The 24,941-nt window shown below is 44.8% G+C and overlaps 1 protein-coding gene across 5 annotated transcripts in view; it reads left to right on the top strand.

Annotated features, from left to right (window-relative positions):
* The window catches only part of Eif4enif1 (eukaryotic translation initiation factor 4E nuclear import factor 1), a 42,253-nt gene that overhangs the window by 274 nt on the left and 17,038 nt on the right, over positions 1 to 24,941 (top strand). For all 5 annotated transcript variants that reach the window (XM_045132960.1, XM_045132959.1, XM_045132958.1 and 2 more), the window contains exons 2-6: positions 818 to 940; positions 17,970 to 18,043; positions 21,799 to 21,926; positions 22,456 to 22,748; positions 23,828 to 24,029. In XM_045132960.1, the coding sequence (XP_044988895.1) occupies positions 845 to 940; positions 17,970 to 18,043; positions 21,799 to 21,926; positions 22,456 to 22,748; positions 23,828 to 24,029 (793 nt within the window). In that variant the 5' untranslated portion in view covers positions 818 to 844. The remainder of the gene's footprint in view (positions 1 to 817; positions 941 to 17,969; positions 18,044 to 21,798; positions 21,927 to 22,455; positions 22,749 to 23,827; positions 24,030 to 24,941) is intronic.

The following is a 24,941-nucleotide window of genomic DNA, read 5'->3' as shown; positions in this document are numbered from 1 at the left end:
GGTGCGGAGGGAGGGAGGCGGGCAGGGGCTCGAGGCCCGCGGCGTGGGGGGTGGGGTCCCCGATCCACCCGGGCCAGGGGCGGATTGGAGGCGGGCTTGCGCCAGCTCCCAGCGCCCGGGCCGGGAGAGAGGGGGGGATTTGGCCTCCCGGCTCGCTCCGGTACACCTTGTCTGTGTGAGTGCCATCCCCGCCCTTCCTCCCCGTGGAGGCTGCCCGGCCCAGGGCCCGTGCGAGGGGCCGGATCTCAGAGCTGAAACCCACACCCCCCTACCCGCGCTGCCGCTGCCCCTGCCCGCCGGAGGCTGTGTGACATGGCCACAGGTGCGGCCGGCTAAGCGGAGTGCACCCGGGCTGGGGCTGCCTCCACACCACACCCCACCCCATCCCCAGCCCCTGACCCTCCCGGATAACGAGGGGCAGCTGGTTGCCATCCATTTATCAGTGACAAGCACTTTACAGCAGCCCCGACTTTCCCAGTCTCCTCCCCCGCCTCGACTCTGGGAAACTTCCTCCCCACTGTCTGTCCGCCCGGTTCCGACGGGTGCCAGCCACTGTTTTGGTTTTTCTTTGTATTAAAGATGCTTAATGGTACCCTGAGTTAGGCCCCTTCCACTTCTGCTTTCCTTGCCCCGTGGATGCTCAGGACGCTTGGTTGTGCTTTCAGTTTGGTCTGGTTCATACCAGAATTTTGGGAGCTAGGGGGTGGGTTGTTTTATTTTTATTTTTTTGAATACTTACTGATTTTAAGCTTCTTAAGCAGCAAAACTTCTGAATGTTTGCTGTGATCTATGACGCCTGGGTTGATTTATCTTCCAGGTGCAAAACATTGTAGACCAAGAAGCCATGGATAAGAGAAGTGTAGGAGAAACAGAAAATGGGGATGCTTTCCTTGACCAGAAGAAGCCACCCACCTCCAAATCCCCCCATCGTTATACAAAAGTAAGCTTTGTTACCAACGAACTAGTGTGTCTATATAGGTGGATGAGAGTAGTAACACTGTGCAGCTATTTTCGTTACTATTACCGAACACGGGAGTCATGTTCTGACTCAGTATAAGAGCTAAATAAATTTAGTAAAGCATCACTTAAGACACTTTTTTCTCTTGAGTTTCAACTGGCTTTTAGGTGAAGGTATACGCATTAGTTGATTAGCATGTGTTGTTGACATCCAAATTCTTTTTTTTGTTTTGGGTTTTTTTGTTTGCTTGTTCTTTCAAGGTAGGGTCTCACTTTAGTCCAGACTGGCCTGGAACTCACTCTGTAGTCTCAGGCTGGTCTCAAACAGCCATCCTCCTACCTCTGCCTCTCAAGTGCTGGGACTAAAGATGTATGCTACCATGCTAAACTCTGTCTGTGTGATTGGTGTGGCATTGAGTTACATGTCTGTGTGTTCCAGCTCTGGGCTGCTTCATAGAATCAGTGTCCTCTGTATTGATATTTCCTTGAGAGTGGTCTGGCCAGGGTAAACTGGATTGTTTAATTTTTTTTTTCCTATTCCCATTACAAATTGGAACATGGACTCCCAAAGCCATGTCTTGAGTCATTATTTCAATACTCAGGAACTTAGGGTGATTTTAAACTGCTTATCTTTGGTGTTTTCTGAGTCCTGGTCTCCCTTTGTACCCTCCTGCCTCACAGTGTTGGAATTACAGGTGTGCAGCACTGTGGCTGGCTTTAAAGTGCTCTCCTTAGAGGGTGGCAAAGGTGTCAAGGTCATGTGTTTAAGACATTACGTAGGTATCATATTGGCTATTGAATGTTTCTAAAGAGGTAGATTCATTTCTGGCTTCTTGAAGTGTTTTTGGACTAGAGTATCTAAAACATGCTGAAAGTAGAAAGCATTTGGAACTGTTGATGAGAGGAATTATGTCCTATTTGATCCCGTGTCTGCATTCCCATAGTGTGAACAGTGTCCTGTCCTGAGCTCTAGTATGTTCTTCTAGGATGCTGACGAAAGCTATGCCTTGTCTGTGTGCTAACTCATCTCTTCCCTACTTGAAAAAGTGTCAGATAGTCATATTCGTCATCAAAAGAGGAAGGAAAAAAAAAGAAGCTGAATGGCTGGGAGTGAGGTTTTGGGTATAAAAAGAATTCTTCATTGATTGCCATCTTACCACCATTGGTTTTGGCTTGTGAGTTGAGAGAAAGCTTTTACGCTGTGTAGTCAGATTTTGTCTTCTCGAATATACTCCTCTTGCTTGAGGAGTGCCCACAATTTAAATTCATTGCCCAAAATGTTGACAGGTGAATTATGAATGTAGACAAGCTTATCAGAGGAAGGAAAACTTACTTGATTTCAAATATCCTAGCACATTTTGTAATTGTATCTCAGAATTTTGTCATACTTACATGTGCCTTAAACAAGTGGTTAAGAAAAGCTGTTTTGTTTGTTTGTTTGTTTGTTTTTGAGGTAGGGACTCACTCTAGCTCAGGCCGACTTGGAATTCACTATGTACTCTCAGGGTGGCCTCAAACTCATGGTGATCCTCCTACCTCTGCCTCCCAAGTGCTGAAATTAAAGGCATGTGCCACCACACCTGGCAGCAATTTTTTTTTTAAGCTGGCACATTGACACATACCTGTAATATCAGTGTTGAGGCTGAGGCAGGAGAATTGCTGTGGCTTTGAGGCTAGCCTACAACACATAGACAAATCTTGTCTCAAGTGGTGTATACCTTTAACCCTAGCTCTTGGGAGGCAGAGGAAAAAGGATCCCCATGAGAAAACAAGCAAAATAATAGAATAGGGCTGGAGAGATAGCTCAGTAGTTAAGGCACTTGCTGGCAAAGCCAAGGACCCAGGTTCGATTCCCTAGTACCCATGTAAAGCCAGATGCACAAGGTGGCGCATGTGTCTGAAGTTCATTTGCATTGGCTGGAGGCCCTGATGTACCCATTCTATCTGCCTCTTTCTCTCTCAAATAAATAAATAAAAATATTTTTAAACAGAATAGTAAACAACTTTTAGTTAATTGCAGCTTAAATTTAAGTCTTAACTAAATTTAGTTGGAAATAGATTAACTTTCTTCATTCAGGTGGATTTATCTCATGGTAATTTTTGTATAATGTTTAGGCAATGGTAGGGTAGTGTTTTATGTTTGTTTCTCAACATTCTAGTAATTTTATGTGGGGATTGAGGACACTATGATGAATATTCTGTAACTGCAGTAGTATTTGAGCTATCCTATTTCCTCATTTATGTCCTGAGATGAATTATTGCAATAAAACATTTTAATATTTCATCTGCCACTTCAAGTTCTCAGACTAGAAGGTCTAGGAGTGGTAGACAGAATCTGTTCTTCGTTGTTTCTTTTTTTATTTATTTATTTGAGAGAGGGAGAATGGGCACACCAGGGCTTCCATCTGCTGCAAACAAACTCCAGACACACGTGTCACCTTGTGCATCTGGTTTATGTGGGTCCTAGAGACTTGAACCTGTGTTTTTTTGGCTTTGTTTAGCTGTCAAGCCATCTCTCCAGGCCCTCGTTGGTTTTTGGTTTGTTTGTTTGTTTTTCCCAAGGTAGGGTCTCACTCTAGCCCAGGCTGACCTGAAATTCACTATGTAGTCACAGGGTTGCCTTGAACTCATGGCAATCCTCCTACCTCTGCCTCCCGAGTGCTGGAGTGCTGGAATTAAAGGCATGTGCCACCATGCCCGGCCTAGGATTTGACTTTTTAAGTAGATCTTAGGTAGTGTCAATACTGATGGTTTGCTGACCACACTTTGAAAAGCAAAGCTTCAGTATTTGTTTTGTTTTCTTTTTTGTTTTTTTGAGGTAGGGTCTCACTCTACCTCAGGCTGACCTGGAATTTACTATGTAGTCTCAGGGTGGCCTTGAACTCACGGCGATCTTCCTACTCCTGCCTCCCGAGTGCAAGGATTAAAGGCGTGCGCTTCAGTATTCTTGGGAGACTAGTAACTTATATTGGTGTCATCAGGTACCTGCTCCTTGGGGTTTGGATGATGTCTGTTCTTCAAAGTTTGTCTCAGGAACTCAAGTTCATCACATTGGGTGCTTTCACACCTTAGCCTCTGAAACAGTTAACTGGAGGGTGTGAGTTTACCGTGTGTATCTGTCAACCCAAACCTGTAGAGCCATTACTATGTAATGTCGGGTTGATTTTGCTAAGCCATATTCTTAAAAACAAAAGCTGTGTTTTGTTGGTACTTAAAATGTAATTAGATCGACAGACTCTTAGAGGGTAGAATGGGATCTCACCTGAAAGTCATAGGTGAAAAGTGGTATAGACGTCGTTTCTCAAAATGTGGCCCCCTAAGCTAGCATTTGTATCATCTGGTAACTCATTAGGAATACAAGGCTCAAGTATTGAATCAGTGGTATTAAATGAGAAACCCTGGGTGTTAGAACCCACCTATGCACATTTAGCAAGCCCCTTGAGGGGACTCTGACCAGTTTAAGTTTGGGAACCATTGACTTAGGAAGCAGGAGGCAGCAGTGCTTGTTAGTGGAAAGATCATCTTCAGAAACTGTGTGTGTCCTCCATACTCTGAATGGAGTAGTGACCTCTAACAGGGAGCGTTTCACTGACATATTTAGCTGCAGACTGCTTAAGCTAGTACAAAGTAAGGGCGCTTATCTTGGGGATGGCACAGTGACGGTATGAAAATCATTATACATTTTGATGTATCCGCTGTCCAGAAACTTAGTTAACCGGAAGTTCTTAGGCCGGCTGGCAAGGCCGCAGATACCGTCTTCTGACTGTTGTTTCCTGCCTTTTCCAATTCTAGCTCATCTTCAAAAGTTGGGACTCGGGGCCTTCGCCCCCATGAGTGTCCTCTCCTACTTGCTCATCATGGTGGGAACTTTTAGCCTAGGTAAGGAGCCAGTCATTGCTCAGAAATTTGTGGGGAGGGACCTTTAATTCAGGAAAGGGTGTTTTAATGAGAGGAGGCTGGACTTAGGGCCAGTCTTCCCACAATGGGTGTTTGGTTCAGGGTTCTCGCTGAGCCCTAGGGCTCCAGTGGTGGAGCCGCAGAACGGTGCTTCCCGCCTTCCGTTGTCTTCCAGGCTGTGAGGACAGAGGACAGGGAGCTGTGGGGTCACTACCTCACCCCTTACCCACATGGTCTTTAGGCACATACTTAGCTTCTCTGGATCTCATCCTTTTCCTCTAAAAAGAAGGTGAAAATAGTATCTGTCTTGTAGGAATTTTTTAAATTACTTATCTGAGACAGAATTGGCGCATCAGGGCCCTTAGCCACTGCAAACGAACTCCAGGTGTGTGCACCACCTTGTGCTTACGTGGGTCCTGGGAAATGGAATCTGGGTCCTTTGGCTTTGCAGGCAAGCACCTTAACTGCTAAGCCATCTCTCCTCCAGCCCTCTTGTAGGAATTTTTATGGGCAATAGATGATAAAATGCATGTCATATGCTTGGCACCCAGCAGGTGCTAAAAACTGCTGATGATGTATTCAGGGAGCCTACTAAAGATGAACTTCCATTAGCCAGGCTTGATAGCTCACACTTAATCCTAGCCTGAGAGTTCCAGGTCAGCCTGGTCTAGAGTGAGACCCTGCCTCAAAAAAATAAAGCAGGGCTGGAGAAATGACGTAGTGATTGAGCACTTGCCTATGAAGCCTAAGGACCCTGGTTCAAGGCTCCATTCCCCAGGACTCATGTTAGCCAAATGCACAAGGGGTGCACGCGTCTGGAGTTTGTTTGCAGTGGCTGGAGGCCCTGGCGCGCCCATTCTGTCTCTATTTGCCTCTTTCTGTCTCGGTCGCTTTCAAATAAATAAATAAATAAAAATAAACAAAAAATTTACAAAAGTAAAGCAAACGCATCCCAACTTAGAATCAAGATGCCTAACTTGAGCCGGACATGGTGGCGCACGCCTTTAATCCCAGCATTCGGAAGGCAGAGGCAGGAGGATTACCATGAGTTCTAGGCCACCCTGAGACTACATAGTGAATTCCAGGTCAGCCTGGACAAGAGCAAGACCCTACCTCGAAAAACAAAAAAACAAACAAACAAAAAACAAAAGAGATGCTTATCTTGTAAGTGTCCTGAATAAATAGCATCTTCATTTCTTTGCTTGTGGTGGCCCTGGGCATGGAACCAGGGCATGTGCTCTACCTCTGAGCTGCAGTACCAGCCTTCATCTCCTTAACGTGGAAGCAGGAAGCTCTCAAAGTGATCCAGTCACGTTTTAGGTTTCCCTCTAGGATTTATCTACCTGCTTACTACTTTACAGTTTTACATTGCTCTTGTCAGTTGTATAAATAATTTTTATGGCAAGGTTTATTTTTATTCCATTGGTCAGAAGAACCAAAATACTAAGCAAAAAAAAAAAAAAAATGCTTTCATGGTTTTTCCAGTCTTCATTTTCTTGGTTTCGTGTAAATTTTCATTTGGAGTCTTTGTGTCAGTTCAGCCACTGTCAGAAGTATGAATAAATGTAGGTGCTGAGGGTGTTGATCGATGCTGCGCGCTCAGATGTGGAATCCTGACCTCCTACAGGAACTATTCTCAGTTGTGCCCTTTCAGCAACTAGCTTCATGAATGAGGAAGGGATGTCGATCTGTGTGGTTAGCTCACTATTGCCCTGAATACCAACTATGAATGTTTTCATCCCACTGTAATCTATTTTTAAAGCTGTCCTATCCTTTGGTTTTCTGAGGTAGGGTCTCAGTCTAGCTCAGGCTGACCTGGAATTCACTATGTAGTCTCACGGTGGCCTCAAATTCATGGCGATCCTCCTACCCCTGCCTCCCAAGTGCTGGGATTAAAGGCGTGCGCCACCACGCCTGGCCTGGCCTGTCCTCTGAGAATAATTATGACTGTATAGAATGAAGGGATGGGTCAGTTCAGCAACTTTCTAAAAGCCTAATGGCACGTTGAAGGTGGGAACTGGAAACATAGGTGTACCTTAACTTACTTGTTCCTGTCAGATAGTGTCCTTTAAGAACAATTTAGAAGCTAGGTATGGTGGTCACACCTTTAATCCCAGCACTTGGGAGGCAGGAGTAGGAGGATCGCCATGGGTCCAAGGCAGCCCGAGACTGCATAATGAATTCCAGGTCAGCATGGGCTAGAGCAAGACCCTGCCTCAAAGAAAGGAAAAGAAGAACGGCTTAGGTACTTATAGAGTGCTTTCAGCAGTAGCAATGAAAATTTGGGGTTTAAAACAAACAAACAAAAACACCACTTACCTTAAGTATAAGATACTGAACTTTTTCCTCTTATGAATTCAGCTCACAAAAGTAGAGTTTCTCCTTTTGTTCCCTTCTATAAATGTGACTTCTGTGAAATTCTCTTGTAATGTCAGAATGTTATGGCTGCTTCTGCATGGGATTCCTACAGAAAAAAAATTGGATGAGGAGTGTAATTATTGTTTCAGACTTAAATTAAGATTCATTTACTTTCTATTTTCATACTGATTACCAAAGGCAGAAGTCTGTGTTAGTAATTCCCAAATCAGTCGTTTTGGGAAGCTTGACAAATTTTGTTTAAAATTTGCAACTTCCTTGGGTGTGTGGCACTTGGGCAATTAGCAGCTGCTCTTGCCTGGTCAAGTTTTACTAACCCACGCACAAAGTGGAGTGTCAGGTATTAACTCTTCTGGTGACCATGTAATAATGTTAGCAACTTGGGCCACAGCCAGTACATTTCTGTGGGTTCTTGTTTGTTTGTTTGTTTGTTGTTGTTGTTTGGGGAGAGGCAGGGTCTCGCTCTAGCCCAGGCTGACCTAGCACTCACTGTGTAGTCCCAGGACAGCCTTGAACTCTCAGTGATCCTCCTATCTTTGCCTCGCAAGTGCCGGCTTCTCTGGGTTCTTCACAGAAGGATAATCTAAAAATCTTACCTGAAAGCCAGGTGTAGTGGCGCACGCCTTTAACCCCAGCACTCGGGAGGCAGAGGTAGGAGTATTGCTGTGAGTTCGAGGTCAGCCTGGACTAGAGCGAGACCCTACCTCGAAAAACCAAAATAAATAAATAAATATCTTTCCTGAAATATTCATGAGAAAAGACCACTCCCAGTTAGAGTGGGCACTTTCCAAGGATTTTATCTTTAGCCAAAGTTGAAAGTTGCCTTTGAAAATGTCCCAAAGGGATTCCTTTCCAGGAATAATTGGTGTGAAGGGCTCTTGATAGATGGCAAGTTTAAGAACACTCTCGAGTGGATGAAAGCTGCGGGGCAAGGACAAGAGTCATTAGCTGATGTAGGGCACCACTGAGCCCGCCTTGCAGACAGTGTTCTGAAGAAAGAAAACAAGAAAGCAAGCTTTGTGTATGCAGTTAGGAAAGCAGACTTGGGCTGGGAAGACAGCTCAGTTGGCAAAGCCCCGCTGTGCGAGCTTGAGGATCTCGGTGTGGATGCAAAGCACCTACGTAAACGCCAGGCGGAATGGTGGCCTGCCTGCAATCTCAGTGTTACAGGAGCAGAGGCAGGATTCCCTAGACAAGCCGGCTAGCTAAACCAGCCAAACTGGCAAGCTCTGCGTTCAAGAGAGAGACCTTGTATCGCTAAGTAAGGTGGAGAGCAATTGAAGCAGCCCCCTGAAATCAACCCTTGGCCTCCACATGCACGTGAATCCCCACTCACACATGCACCATGCACACACCTGGACAAGAAAAGAGGAGGGCTGGAGAGATGGCTCTTCCTGTGCAAGCACGAGAGCCTGAGGAGGTCATGAGGGACTGCTCCGAATTCAGTCCCCTGCACTCATGAACGATTGGGTGTGGCCATGCACAGCTGTAAAGCCAGTCCTATGGCGAGCAGAGGCAAGCCTCAGACCAGGGAAGAGCTGGCAGAAGACCAGTGCAGCAGGGCACCCAATGCAGTGAAAGCGTGGGACACCACATAAGCAGGTGCATATGCCACATGTAAGCAGAAGAGAGAGAGAGACCGTACTGCATTGACATTGCTCATGGTTTCTTTCCTCCCTACTTATGTGGAGGGCTCTCTTGGGCTGGGATCCCATCTTAAGTGTGGGAAGACATTGTTGGATAGAGCACATTTTAATGCCTCCTAAAGCAACAAAGAAACTCCTTCTCCCTTCTTCTAAATACCCATGTAGACCATGGACTACATTTTGAGAAAAATGCTTAATTTAAAACATCATTCGGTTTTCTTTCATAATATTGAGGATCAAACCTAAGGCATCCCTCATGCTAAGCGAGAGAGTTCTATAATACTGAGCCACACCTCCGTTCCCACAGTATTCCTTGTTTTTTTGGTTTCTCCAGGTAGGCTCTCACTCTAGCTCAGGCTGACCTGGAATTCACTATGTAGTCTCAGGGTGGCCTCGAACTCACTGAAGTCCTCCTACCTCTGCCTCCAGAGTGCTGGGATTAAAGGTGTGTGCCTCATGCCTGGCCATCCTTCATAACCGTTAGTGTGTGTGGGAGCTGTCTGAAGGCATGACTACAGATAGTGCACAAATGCATGCTCCTAGGTAGCTTGGGACAGAGGCGTAGTCTACTCTTTGAGACCGTGGAACTGGCTGAAAAGGCCCTGTTCTCACCATGGTAAATTGGATGTTTATCCCTCACCCAGTTCTCAGCCCATTAGTGAAGAGAGTGGCTCTTCACTTAATGCAGACAGGGGAGAGGCATTGTTGGCATTGTACTTGGTCAGAGATGCATGCTGGCACACATGGTGCTGCAGAGAGGGCTGATGCCAGGGTGGCAGCTCTACCTCCTAGAGGCTATTGCAGCCCTCAGGCTTGGTCCGTTGAACTTTGTCCGTACTAGATGTGCCAAGCATGCACAGTCATTGGAGAAAACTGGAATAATATAGAGTGAAAACTAAAACATTTTACCGATTTCAGCAACTCTTTCATAATCTATTTGAGAGTTAATCTGTGGCTATACCAATGAGTCTCTAAGAGAAATTGCATTGGACAAAATGTTAACCTTAGGTAACTGAACCTTTCGTTCATTACCTTTCTTTAGTTAAAAAAAAAAAAAATTAAGGGCTGGAGGGATGTCTTAGTGGTTAAGGCATTTGCCTGCAAAGCCAAAGGACCCAGGTTCGATTCTCCAGGACCCACATAAGCCATATGCACAAGGTGGCATGTGCTTCTGGAATTTGTTTGCAATGGCTAGATGCCCTGGTACACCCATTGTCTGTCTGCCTTCTCTCTCTGTCTCTTTTTCTCTGTCAAATAAATAAATTTTAAAAATAAAGAAATAAAAATTATTTTAAAAAAATTAAAACACTTTTACTTTGGTTTTTGTTTTGTTTTGGCTTTTTGAGGTAGGGTCTCACTCTAGCCCACACTGACCTGGAATTCACTGTGTAGTATTAGGCTGGCTTCAAACTCATAGCCATCCTCCCACCTCTGCCTCCCAAGTGCTGGGATTAAAGGCGTGCGCCACCACACCTTGCTCACTTTATTATTATTTTGAGACACAACCTCACTGCATAGCCCAAGCTAACCTAGAACTCGTAATCCTGCCGGAATTGAGTGCTGGAGGGTGTTTACCACCACACCTGCCTTTTTTTTTTTTATTATTTTTTAAAATTTATTTAGTTGATAGTGGCAGAGAGAGAATGGGCACGTCAGGGCTTCCAGCTACTGCAAACAAACTCCAGACGCGTGCACCCCCTTGTGCATCTGGCTAACGTGGGTCCTGGGGAATCAAGCCTTGAACCGGGGTCCTTAGGCTTCACAGGCAAGCGCTTAACCACTAAACCATCTCTCCAGCCCCACACCTGGCTTTTTAAAACAAACTTTAAAATTGTGATATAATCCACATAAATAAAATTTACTTATGTAAGCAGGGCATAGTGGTGCACGCCTTTAATCTTAGCACCAAGAGGCAGAGGGAGGAGGGAGGATCACTGTGAGTTCAATGCCATCCTGAGACTACAAAGTGAATTCCAGGTCAGCCTGGACTAGAGTGAGATGCTACCTCAAAATCTAACAAGAACGAAAAAAAAATGCTCTTGTAAAGTATAACACTTCTTGTTCTGTAGGCCAGGATCAAGTGTAACATCTGTACTTGTCAGTTTAAAGTTCAACATATATTCAACATCTTTTAGTCAAATCACAATGTTGTGCAACAGTCATCATATCTAATTCTAGAACACTTTTATCCCAAAATGAGTTCTACAAAGTATTTACAGCCACTCACCCTTACCCTCTCCCCTCTGCTGCCAGTAACAACCTACTATGTTTTGTTCATTCGTTTATTGATGGGCACAGGGAATGTTCTTACTTTTCAACTTTAAATTTTCAGCTTTAGGATTTTTTAAGTTTTAAAATGTTTTTGTCTGGGTATGGTGGTGCACGCCTTTAATCCCAGCACTCAGGAGGCGGAGGTAGGAGGATCACTTTGAGTTCAAGGCCAGCCTGAGACTACATAGTGAATTACAAAAATATTTTGATTGATTTTTTTTTTTTTTTTTGAGAGAGGGAGGGGAAGAGGCAGATGGAGAGAGACTTGTGTAGGCTGGGGAGATAGCTTAGAGGTTAAGATACTTGCTTACAAAGCAAGTTCTTGCCAAGCAAGAACACTGAGCTACATCCTTAGCCATTTGATACATAATGAGTTAATTTTAGTATCCATAGGGAGTTGGTCTATGTCCACTGCCATTGTTCACTGTTACTTTCTGTGGTAGCATTACACATTCGTTACAGTTAACTGCTCATGTTGATACATTGTTATTAACTAAGGATTTCCTCTTTTCTCAGGGGTGAACTAGTGATTTGTTTCAGGATTATATCCAGAATACCAGGTTTCAGTTTCATTTAGTTGTCATGGTTTAGACTCCTGTGCCTTGTTGTAAAGCTGTCTGTTACCTATATTTTGGAGATTCTTTTAGTTAAAAAAAAAATACTTTTAAATTTATTTTATTTATTTGAGAGGGGGTCCAGATAGAAAGAGAGAATGGGTGTGTCAGGGCTTCAGCCATTGCAAATGAACACTTGACCCATGTACTTAACTACCTTGTGCATCTGGGAATTGAACCTGGGTCCTTTGGTTTCGCAGGCAAATGACATTAATTGGTAAGCCATCTCTCCAGCCTTTTTGGTTAGCTTTGATTTTTTTTCCCCCTGTTTGAGTTTATTGTCTCACTCTAGCTCAAGCTGACCTGGAATTCACTATATAGTCTCAGGGTGGCCTCGAACTCATGACAGTCCTCCTACCTCTGCCTCCCGAGTGCTGGGATTAAAAGCATGCACCAACGCACTGCCAGAATGTTTTGATTTTTTTTTTAATTTATTTATTTGAGAGTGACAGAGAGAAAGCAGAGAGAGGGAGACACAGAGAGAGAATGGGCACGCCAGGGCCTCCAGCCACTGTAAACAAACTATAGATGCATGTGCCCCTTGTGCATCTGGGTTATGTGGGTCCTGGGGAATCGAACCTTGAACTGAGGTCCTTAGGCTTCATAGGCAAGCACTTACCCACTAAGCCATCTCTCCAACCCAGATTTTTTTTTTAAAGGTAGGATCTCACCCAGCTCAGGCTGACCTACATTTCACTATGTAGTCTCAGGATGGTCTCAAACTCACAGCACTCCTCTTAGCTCTGCCTCCCCAGTGCAGGGATTAAAGGCATATGCCACCACGCCTGGCTTGTGTTGTTTTGTTTTTTTCAAGGTAGGGTCTCTAGCCCAGGCTGACCTGGAATTCACTATATAGTCTCAGGGTGGCCTTGAACTCACTGTGAACCTCCTACCTGGGATTAAAGGCATGTACCACCACGCCTGCCTCAGCTGATTTTTTAAAAAATAGTTTATGGGCTGGAGAGATGGCTTAGCAGTTAAGGCACATGCCTGTCAAGCCTAAGGACCCAGGTTCAATTCTCCAGGTCCCACATAAGCCAGATGCACATGGTGGCGCATGCATCTGGAGTTTGTTTGTAGTGGTTAGAGGCCCTGGTGTACCCGTATCCCGCCCCCATGACTAATAAGTAAATAAATGAAAATAAAATCTTTAAAAAATATTTTTTATTATTTGCAAGTAGAGAGAGAGAGAGAAAGAATATGCATGCTAGGGCCTCTAGCCACTGCAAACGAGCTCCAGATACATGCCCCACTTTGTGCATCTGGCGCCTCATGGGTAATTGGTCCCATTCTTTAGGCTTTGTTAGGGTTTGTTTTCTTGTTTTTTTGGTTTTTTTTTTTTTTTGTTTCTTTTGAGACAAGTTTTTCCTGTGTAGCCTAAAATGGTCCCAAACTTATAACCTCCTGCCTTAGCCAACCTCCCTGAGTACTCAAATTAGTGGTATATATCACCACAGTTTCTCTTAGATGTTTTGTGGATGTGTTAAAATGTTACATTTACTTAGTTGAAGTTACTTACTAGGAAGTAACAGAGAACCTTTATGGCTTCATCTCATTATCTGTTGGAGTGAAAAGTTTCAAACCCCACCAGGCGTGATGGTGCACACCTTTAATCCCCGCACTGGAGAGGCAGGCATGGGAGCATCTCTCAGTTCAAGGCCAGCCTGAAGCTGCACAGTGAATTCCAGGTCAGCCTGGGCTAGAGTGAGGCAGTGCCTTAAAAACAAAACAAAACAGAAATAAAATATAATACAATAAAGATTGAAACAGGCCTGGTGTGGTGGCACGAGCCTTTAGTCCCAGCATTCGGGAGGCTGAGTGGTAGGACGGTCATCTTGAGTTCCATGTCAGGCTGGGCTAGAAAAAAATTTAAAACAAATGCCCATTGTTTGGAAACTTTTAAAAATTTTTATTTATTTGCAAGCAGAGAGATAATGAGATTAGATGTGCCTGTGCCAGCTGTCAATGCAAAGGAACTCAATACACATGCTCCACTTTGCATCTGACTTTATGTGGATAGGGAATTGAGCCCAGGCCATCAAGCTTTACACACAACTACCTTTAACTGCTGAGCTATATTTCTAGCCCTAGAAACTCTGTTTTTTGTTTTTGGTTGTTTTTTTGTTTTTTGTTTTTTTCAGGGGAGTGCAGAGGGTTTGAGGTAAGGTTTCACTCTAGCCCAGACTGACCTAGAATTTACTATATAGTCTCAGGGTATCCCCAAACTTATGGTGATCCTCCTACCTCTGCCCCCAAGTGCTGGGATTACAAGTGTAAAGTGTGTGGGTTGGAGGGATGGTTTAGCGGTTAAGGCATTTGCCTGCAAAGCCAAAGGACCCAGGTTCGATTCCCCAGGACCCACATTAGCCAGGTACACCCAGGGGCCACACACATCTGGAGTTCATTTGCAGTAAAGTGTGTTGCCTTTGGTTTCATAGTAAGCTAGAGTTCTTAGTTTACTGTTTGAACTTTGGGAGAAGATAATGATCTTTGAATTACTAGTAGCAAAAAAAGTTGCAGTGTTTTTTTTTTAATGTTTGTTTATTTATTCAAGAGACAATAAGAGAGAGAGAGGTTCAGATAGAGAGAATGGGCATACGTACCATGGCCTCTAGCCACTGCAAATGAACTCCAGATGTATGTGCCACCTTGTGCATCTGGCTTTACATGGGTACTGGAGAATCAAACCTGGGACCTTAGGCGTTTCAGGCAAATACCTTGTGATGGTTTGATTCAGGTGTCCCCCATAAATTTAGCTGTTCTGAATGCTAGGTTCCCAGCTGATGGAGATTTGGGGATTCACACCTCCTGGAGGCAGTGTATTTTGGGGGGCGGCTTTATGGGTGCTATAGCCAGTTTCCCCTTGCTAGTGTTTGGGACATTCTTCCTGCTGCTATGACCCACCTTATGTTGGCCAGAGGGTGATGTCCACCCTCTGCACATGTTGTCATTTTCCCCTGCCATCGTGGAGCGTCCCCTTGAGCCTGTAAGCCAAAATAAGCCTCTTTTTCTCCCCACAAGCAGCTCTTGGTTGGGTGATTTCTACCAGCAATGTGAGCCTAACTGCAACACCCCTTAACTGCTAAGCCACCTCTCCAGTCCCCGTGTTTTGTTTTGATTTCTTCTTATGTTATGTAGAAGCATTTCCTATATTTCAAGGTCCTTCCTGTTTCTACTGTAACTCCCCTCCCCCCTTTTTTGTATTCTGGAAAGTGAAGACTGGGCCTCATGCATGCTAAAGCAAGCTTCTGCTGCTGAGGTGCTACCCCAGCCCCTTCCCATCAGAAGCAGCTCACTGGATCCTAGGGCTTGTTACTGCCCAATCTGTGGCTGACCCCTGCCCACCCACCACCTTTCCCCGCCTGTTGTCAGTGCAGAGCTCCTGCAGTGTCCCCTGCACCTTTCTCTGGACCCACGGTTTCCTGCTGCCTTACAGATGGTGTGTCAGTGCTTGGAGTTGCTTTAGAACTTAACTTGGAATAGCCTCTAGATAGTGTCTTGTATTTGAAATTCTGTTTATCTTAGTCTAATAACTCGTATTTTTTGCTAGTAAGAGATTTTATTTATTTTTTTTATTTATTTATTTGAGAGTGACAGACACACAGAGAAAGACAGAGAGAGAGAAAGACAGAGAGAGAGAGAGAGAGAGAGAGAGAGAGAGAGAGAATGGGCGCGCCAGGGCTTCCAGCCTCTGCAAATGAACTCCAGACGCGTGCGCCCCCTTGTGCATCTGGCTAAAGTGGGACCTGGGGAACCAAGCCTCGAACCGGGGTCCTTAGGCTTCACAGGCAAACGCTTAACTGCTAAGCCATCTCTCTAGCCCTTATTTTTATTTTATTTTATTTATTTACTGTTTTTTCGAGGTAGGGTCTCACTCTAGCCCAGGCTGACCTGGAATTCACTCTGTAGTCTCAGGGTGGCCTCGAACTCACCACGATCCTCCTACCTCTGCCTCCTGAGTGCTGGGATTAAAGGCGTGCTCCATTACATTCTTAATTGTGAATGGGAAAGTAGTAAGTAAACTTTAGAGAAAAGCTAGGGAACCCTTCAGTCATGTGATCACAATTGAAATCATTGCTTAGGGGTAGGTAGCAAGACACCCAGAGGTGTTCTGGTACAGGGATGTCTAGCCTCAGTCAGGAAGAAACATTGAAGAACAAATAATGTGACCTTAGCTGGGAGTGGTGGCGCACGCCCTACCTTGAAAAACCAAAAAAAAAAAAAAAAAGTAATAATAATGTGGCCTTACACTGGGGGGAGGGTTGTAAGAGAGTATGGGGGTGTAGCTCAGTGGGAAAGGACTTGCCTAACATGTACAAAGCTCTAGATTTGACCCCTAGCATCCATAAGCTAGGTGTGGTGTCTTACCTGTAAACCTGGAAGGTGGTGGCTGGGGACTCAGCAGTTCAGGGTCATCCTCAACTACATAACAACTCGGGTGAGCCTGTGGGGTATATGAGACCTGCCCACACAAAACAACAACATATACTTTGGCCTTATAGTATAGCTGACCCCTGTCAAGAGTTTGAAGCCAGCCTGGGCTACCCAGTAAGATCCTGTGTCAACAGATAAAGAAAAAAAAATGCTCTGAATTCCAGGCCACTCTGAGATTACATAGTGAATTTCAGGTCAGCCTGGGCTAGAGCAAGACCCATCTCCAAAGAAAAGGGTAGGGGGACTGGAGAGATGGCTTACCCAATAAGGTGCTTGCCACCAAAGTCAAGGGACCCAGGTTCCATTACCCAGGACCCACGTAAGGCAGGTGTACAAGATGGCGCATGTGTCTGGAGTTCCTTTGAAGCTAAAGGCCTTGGCAGGCCCATCCCCCCATCTCTAATAAATAAATAAAAATTAACTAAAAAGAAAAATCTGTAGAACTAAGTCTCCCATGACCAAAGGCATCCACTCTATGTCCACCATGACTAGAATGGAAAAATGGTCACTCTCCTTTCTGTAGAACTAAATGCTGTGCAAACCAGATAAAGGCTGTAAAAGAATATCCCATTACAAGGAAGCATTGAGCTGGGCGTGGAGGCGCACATCTTTCATCCCAGCACTTGGGGAGGCAAAGGTAGGAGGATTGCCATAAATTCGAGGCCACTCTGAGACTACAGAGAGAATTCCAGGCCAGCCTGGACCAGAGTGAGACCCTACCTCGAAAAACCAAAAAAAAAAAAAAAAAAAAAAAAGAAAGAAAGAGGCACTTGAGTATATACAGGTAAAGGGTCATGACAAGCAAATTACTCAAATAGTTTAAACTAAATTGTGTTCTGGGTGAGCGTGCTGTGAGTTGGAGGCCAGCCTGGGACTACTGTGTGAGTTCCAGGTCAGCCTGGGGTAGTGTGAGACCCTGCCTTGGGGGGGTGGGGGCAGTGCATATGTCAAGAGAGAAAGAAGGGGGTGATAAAGCAAATTGCTGAAAATGTTAACAGAGCAATCCAAATACTAGACAAGTGTTAGATAATATATCGATATCTTCTGTGCTTTTTTAAAATTATTCTTGCAAGTTTATTAAATGTTTAAAAAGGCATTCAGTATGTTTGCAGGCATTGGACTTAGTTGCAGGTTTTGTCTACGATGGAGCTTCGGTGCCTTTCGGAGCAGTTAGTATGAACTGTGGCTTTGGTATTGCATAGAGATATATGAGATTATGTGGTTTATCAAGAAACTGGTCACTGTTAAGCAGTCATTACTATCTGTTTGAGGGTCTTATGAGATCCCTGGTCTAACTCCAGTTCTTCTGTCCTAAATCAATTATAAATAAGAATAGGATGGGAGCTGGGCTTGGTGGCGCACGCCTTTAATCCCAGCACCCAGGAGGCAGAGGTAAGAGGATCACCGTGAGTTCAAGGCCACCCTGAGAGTACAGAGTGAATTCCAGGTCAGCCTGAGCTAGACTGAGACCCTACGTGGGAAAAAAAAAAAAAAATATATATATATATATATATATATATATATATATGGAAGTCTGGTATGGTAGTGCAAACCAATAGTCCCAGCACATAGGAGGAAAAGAGAGCAGAACCAGCAATTTAAGATTACTCCTGGCTACATAACAAATTGGAAGTTAGCCCCACTTGCACCAGACCTTGTCTCAAAAAAATAAAATAAGGAATTTTATAAAGTACATAGACATACAGAATTGAAATAAATTGAAAATATATGGCCTGAAAATGTGGTTCAAAATCTATTTGATTTCTCTTTTTAGGAGGAGCTTTTGGATATAAAAGAACACCCCCATTCCAGACAGAGGCCTTCATGTCTTTCTGAAAAATACGACAGGTATGGTTGTCATTCTAAAGCATTAATTGACAACTTCTGTTTGCTTTTTGTTTTGCCACACTTGGTAAATTATATTGTTTTAGGGCTTTTTTAAGTAGCATTATGGATAAGGGGAAAAAGTTAGGAGGTAATAATAGGCACATCAGCTATAAGTAGTGACACTAAAACTAAAAAATAACTGCTGAAAGACACAGAGCAGAACAAAACTTTGAACCCAGAAGTCCCCGCTCCAGCACCTCCTCTGCAGACCCGGGGTCCTTGCACTGAGCTTTCAGCGCCCTGCTCTGGGGGTGCTGGTCAGGATCTCAGCCTTCAGCCGTGTCCCCTAAACACACAAAGGACCATTCAGAGTAGCCATATTGTCTCTTAGGATCTTGCAGAAAGGTAAAGGATTTTGGGTTGAAGAGATTAGTTAAAGGTCTGAGAATCTACAATCTACAATAACCCTGTAATACCGTATGTAATTCTTGTAGTCACCTTAGTCATTTCTTAAATATCAAGGTAGGTGGTTTGTGTTGGTTTTGGGTTTTTGTTTGTTTTTTTGTTTTTGTTTTCGAGGTAGGATCCCACTCTTGCCCAGGCTGGCCTGGAATTCACTATGTAGTTTCAGACTGACCTTGAACTCATGGCGATTCTCCCACCTCTGGCTCCCAGGTGCTGAGACTAAAGACATGTGCTGCCACTTGTTGTTTTGAGGAAGAGTCTCGCCACCATACCTAACTAGGTTTTGTTTTGTTTTGTTTTGTTTTTCCCAAGGTAGTGTCTCTAGCCCAGGCTGACCTGGAATTCACTATGGAGTCTCAGGGTGGCATCGAACTCACAGCAATCCTCCTACCTCTGCCTCCTGAGTGCTGGGATTAAAGGCGTGCTCCACCACGCCTGGCTATACCTAGCTAGTTTTAACATAGAAAGTGTCATATTGTTTTGCTTTTTAATTTTTATGTATCATTTTGAGAGAGAGAGGCAGATACAGAGAGAATGGGCACATCAGGGCCTCTAGCCACTGCAGATGCACCTCTTTGTGCATCTGGTTTTATGTAGTAGGTATTGGGGAAGTGAATCTAGGTCCTTAGGTTTCAATGGGCAAACACCTTAATTGCTAAGCCAGTCCAGTCCCCTGGACAGACTTTTTAAAAAATATGGAGAGTTGGCTTAGCAGTTAAGGCACTTTCCTATGAACTCTTAAGGACCCATGTCCAACTCTTCAGATCCCACATAAGCCAGATGTGCAAGGTGACACAAGTGTGAAAGGTTGCATGTGCACACAAGGTGGTGCACGCATCTGGAGTCTCTCTCTCTCTCTGTCTTTCTCTCTCTCTCTCTCTCCCCACCCCAGTTAAAAAAAAAAAAGTCAAGCCAGGTGTGCTTTATCCCAGCACTTGGAGGCAGAGGTAAGAGGATCACCGTGAGTTCGAAGCCACCCTGAGACTACATAGTGAATTCCAGGTCAGCCCGAGCTAGATTGAGACCCTACCTCGGGGGGGAAAAAAAAATGTATGTTGCTCTTGCCCCAAAAAATATTTATTTGAGAAACAGAGAATATGAATGGATGAATAATGAATATAGGCGTGTTAGAACCTCTTGCTACTGCAAATGAATGCCAGTTTGTGCATATGGGGGTTTCTTTTGGAGTGGTTTCGAGGCAGAATTTCACTCTAGCTCAGGCTGACCTGGAATTCACTGTGTAGTCTCATGGTGGCCTTGAACTCAAGCGATCCTCCTACCTCTGCCTCCCGAGTGCTGGGATTAAAGGCGTGTGTCACCACTCACGGCTTGTGCATATGGTTTTATGTGAATACAAGGGAATCGAACCCAGGCTGACAGATTTTACAATCAAGTGCCTTTAACTGCTGAGCCAGCTCTCCAACCCCATAAATAGACTTTTTTTTTTTTTTTTCCCCTGAAGTAGAGTCTTATTCTAGTCCAAGTTGACCTGGAATTCATTATATAATCCAGAATGGCCTTGAACTCAAGGTGATCCTCCTACCTCTGTACCCTGAGTGCAGGGATTAAAGGCATCACCATGCATGGCCCAGACTTTTTTTTTAAATGTACTTTATTCATTATTCATCTGAGGGGGCGGCGGAGAGATGGAGGGAGGGAGGGGGAGAGAGAGAAAGGCCAACAGAGGGAAGGAGTATGGGCATACCAGGGTTTCCTGCCACAGCACCATATGGCTTACGTGGGTACTGGAGAATCAAATTCAGGTCGCTGGGCTTTGTAGTAGATCTGTGTGTGAGAGAGAAAGGGGGGGATTTTTTTTTTCTTTTGAGATAAGATCTTGCTCAAGCACAGATTGACCTGGAATTCACTGTGGAGTCTGGGGATGGCCGGGGGCCTTGAACTCACAAGGATCCTCCTACCTCTCTTACCAAGGGCTGAGATTAAAGGCATGCACCCATGCTCAGTTTACTTATCTTTATTTATTTATTTTTTTAATTTGCAAGCAGAGAGAATGGGTACAACAGGGCCTCTTGGCACTGCAGATGCACTCCAGACATATGTGCCACTTTGTACATCTGACTTAACATGGGTACTGGGGAATTGAACCACTGAGCTATCTGAGCTATTTGAGAGAGAAAGAGAGACAGGTAGAGAGTATTTGGACACACTGGGGTCTCCAGCCCCTGCAGCTGAACTTCAAACTCTTGTGCTCCTTTATACATCTGGCTGCACGTGGGTACTATTGAGTTGTACCTGGGCCATCAGGCTTTTTCAAGCAAGCAACTTTAACTGCTGAGCCATCTCTAACTCCTCCTATCCCAGTTCAGTGCCTTTATATATCTTGATGCCCAAGTTGCTTTTTGATATCAAGAAATGTTGGTTTACTGGGCTGGAGAGATGACTTAGCAGTTAAGCCACTTGCCTGCAAAGCCAAAGGACCCAGGTTCAATTCCCCAAGACCCATGTTAGCCAAATGCACAAGGTAGTGCATATGTCTGGAGTTCCTTTGCAGGGACTAAATGCCCTAGCATGCCAATTCTCTATATATCTCTCTGTGTCTGCCTATTTCTCTATATTTTTTCTCTCTCTCTCAAGTAAATAAGAAAATAAAAAATAAGCATCAGACTTTCCACTCTTCCAATTTATTATTGCTGCTACTGCTGATGATGATGATTATTTCTTGTTTGTTTTGATTTTCAAGGTGGCGTCTTGGTCTGCCCAGGTTGACCTGGAATTTAGTATATAGTCTCAGGGTGGCCTCAAACTCACAGCAATCTTTCTGCCACAGCCTTCTGAGTGCTGGGATTAAAGGTGTGTGCCACCACACACTTTTCTACTCTTGGTTTTTCTAGGTAGGGTCTCACTCTAGCCCATACTGACCTGGAATTCACTATGTAATCTCATGGTGGCCTCGAATTCACAGTGATCTTCCTACCTCTACCTCCCAAGTGCTGGGATTAAAGGCGTGCACCACCACGCCCGGCTGTTTTAATAAATGGAATGATTTATCCTTAGGTTAGCATCTTTGTGTAGGACAAGCAGTTACAGTAATCCATATGTATCCCAAGGTTTATGGGGCTAAATGTTTCACTTATGTACAGACCATTGGTTTTCAAGAGTTTATTGTGTGATCAGCAACAAAGTATTATTAAATTAATAGCTGTTTTCATCTTTTAAAAGGTAACCATTCTGAAGCCAGCCATAAAGTTTTATATTAGAAAGTGTTTTCCTAGTGTTACCTGGAAAAGTTTAGAGAGCATATTACTGTGGCATGTCTGCAAATGCTAACTTTGGTATCTTTTGACCTGTAGTGATGGTGTCTGGGACCCTGAGAAGTGGCATGCCTCTCTCTACCCAGCCTCAGGACGGAGTTCACCAGTAGAAAGTCTGAAAAAAGAGTCAGATACTGACCAGCCTTCCCTGGTACGCAGGATAGTAGGTAAGCACAGTCATTTAAAAGCAGGGCAGCAAGTTGGGAAACACCTTTTTTCTTCTAGGTAAGATTTTATGCTAGTCCAGGCGGACCTGGAATTCACTATGTACTTAGTCTCGGGATGGCCTCAAACTCACAGCGATCCTCCTACCCCTGCCTCCTGAGTGCTGGGATTAAAGGCATGTACCACCACGCCCAGCTCTCTGATTTATTAGAAACAGAGAGAGGGAGAGAGAGAGAAAGCAAGTAAGTGAGAGAATGAGCACAGGGCCTCTAGCCACTGAAAACAAACTCCAGACACATGTGCCACCTTGTGCATCTGGCCTGTGCAGGTACTGAAAATGTTAACCTTATGAGCAGTATTTTGTTTTTTTTCCCCTAAATACTAGCACCTATTGTAATTCATAAGTGGACAAAAATTGGCTACAAATTTCATAGCTAAGGCCTTAGTCAGAATAAAGGCATAGTCGTAATAGGAAGTCGCTTACTGTAATGCCCTCTTGGCCTTGCTTACCGTCACTCTTGCCCTTTTCAGATCCCCGGGAGCGCGTGAAGGAAGATGACCTGGATGTGGTTCTCAGCCCGCAGAGACGGAGCTTTGGTGGCGGCTGCCACGTGACAGCAGCCATGAGCTCCCGCCGCTCCGGAAGCCCGCTGGAGAAAGATGGCGATGGGCTTCGCCTGCTTGGTGGACGGAGGATCGGCAGTGGGAGGATAATCTCCGCCCGGACATTTGAAAAGGATCACCGCCTCAGCGACAAGGACCTTCGGGACCTGAGAGACAGAGACCGGGAGCGGGAGCGGGACTACAAAGACAAGCGTTTCAGGGTGCGTCTCCTCGGCGCCCTGGTGCCTCATATGCCTGCAGACTTGACACACACTTATGCTGGCTTACTGTCATTCTTGTTGTCATGGAGTGGTTTTGGGGGGATTTGGTGTTGGTGGGTTTTATTTTTTTGGTTTTTCAAGGTAGGGTCTCACTCAGACTAACCTGGAATTCATTATGTAGTCTCAATGTGGCCTAGAACTCGCAGTGATCCTCCTACCTCTGCCTCCTGAGTACTGGGATTAAAGGTGTGCACCACCGCACCCAGCTGCTTGTTCTTTTTTGTTACTGATGTGGTTTTTTGATTTTTTTTTTTTTTGAGGTAGGGTCTCACTCTAGCCCAAGCTGACCTGGAATTCACTATGTAGTCTCAGGGTGGCCTCGAACTCAGTGATTGTCCTACCTCTGCCTCCCAAGTGCTGGGATTAAAGGCGTGCAAACTGATGTTTTGTTTTGTTTTGTTTTGTTTTGTTGGCGGGGGAGGGGGAGTTGCATTGGATTGGATCTCACTTAGCTCAAACTCACCTGGATCTCACTCTAGACCCAGGCTGGCCTTGTCACAGTGACAGCCCCCCTCCTGCACCTCTGGTGCTGAGATTAAAGGTGTGAGCCACCACCACTGGCTGTTGTCCTGCTTTTGGAGTGGCAAAGAATCAAACCAAGGTCATCCCACATGATAGGCAAGTGCTGTACCACTGAATGCCATCATCGTTGGACCTAGTAGCTGGATGAACACAGCTCACTCACACTTAAGCTAGGCAAGGAGAAATAGAAGTTGGTGAGCAGCGTGCCATGGTCATAGGCTTCAAGTCTTCCACTAGGAGCTTATCTCACTACTTAATTCATAAACAGCTTGAGTATAGTACCAATGCTTTGACAAGAGTTGTATCGCTTGTTCTTGTTTTTTAAGGTAGGGTCTCACTCTGGCCCAGGCTGGCCTGGAATTCACTCTGTAGTTTCAAGGTGCCCTGGAACTCACAGTGATCTTCCTACTTCTGTCTCCCTAGTGCTGCGATTAAAGGTGGGTGCCATCGTGCCTGGCCGTATTGCTTTTTAATCTTGTGTGCTCTACTTTTTCCAGAGGGAGTTTGGGGACAGTAAACGTGTGTTTGGTGAGCGCAGAAGAAATGACTCATACACTGAGGAAGAACCAGAATGGTTCTCAGCAGGACCCACGAGTCAGTCTGAAACCATTGAGCTGACTGGCTTTGATGACAAGATACTAGAAGAGGATCACAAAGGCAGAAAAAGAACGCGGAGACGGACGGCCTCTGTAAAGGAAGGTGAGCACAGACTTCGGGGGAGAAGCTCGTTTGAAAATTCTATGTGGTATCAGTGGTTGAATTGCGATTTAGAGATGGGTACCAGTTGATTTGAACGTTGTAGCTTAACTTTGAAACTGTAGGTACTTGTATGTGTATCTCATAGGTGAGCAGATGCAGGCTCAGGGTTGAAGTAGCTTTTCTGTCACTTAAGAAGTAGTGAACTGGGAAGTCAAGTACTCTGCTTTTGGCCTTTCAGATCCCACCCTACCTTCTTCACTGTAATGAGGTGCCGTCCCTAGTCAGTCATTTGTGACTTGTGTTCTCCCATATTTAGTACTTCTCAGCTATAAAATCAACTCCTTGCTCAACTGAAGGAGCCAGATAGGCTGATACCGAGTAGGGACCCATGTTCTGCAGCCTGTGACCTGGCTTTGAAGTGAATACCTGTGCTGGTAATCTTGGAAAAAGGCAACGCAGGTCATGATAAAGTGCCAGGTTTTGCTCTGGAGAGATGGCTCAGCTGATAAGACACTTGTCTGCAGAGCCTGAGGACACGGGTTCTATTCTTCAGTACCCATATAAGCCAGATATACAAGGTGACACATGTGTCTGGAGTTAGTCTGCAGTGTCTGGAGCCCCTGGCACACCTATTCTCTCTGTCTCTCTTAAATAAATGAATAAGTAAATAAATAAATAAATCCCCATCTCCAATCTTTTTTTTTTTTTTTTTAAAGTGCCAAGTTTGTTACCTTGAGTTTGAGTAGTGAGGCTACTGTTCAGAAAAGGGACAGCCAAGCTGGGCATGGTGGCGCACACCTCTAATTCCAGCACTCGAGAGGCATCACCATGAATTTGAGGCCACCCTCAGACACTACATAGTGAATTCCAGGTCAGGCTGAGCTAGAGTGAAACCCCACCTTGGGGCAAAAA

The sequence above is a fragment of the Jaculus jaculus genome, chromosome 13 (genome assembly GCF_020740685.1).
Source record: "Jaculus jaculus isolate mJacJac1 chromosome 13, mJacJac1.mat.Y.cur, whole genome shotgun sequence".
Taxonomy (NCBI): domain Eukaryota; kingdom Metazoa; phylum Chordata; class Mammalia; order Rodentia; family Dipodidae; genus Jaculus; species Jaculus jaculus.
Note: the sequence above shows the minus strand (reverse complement) of the source record. Positions and strands in the feature narration are given on the sequence as shown.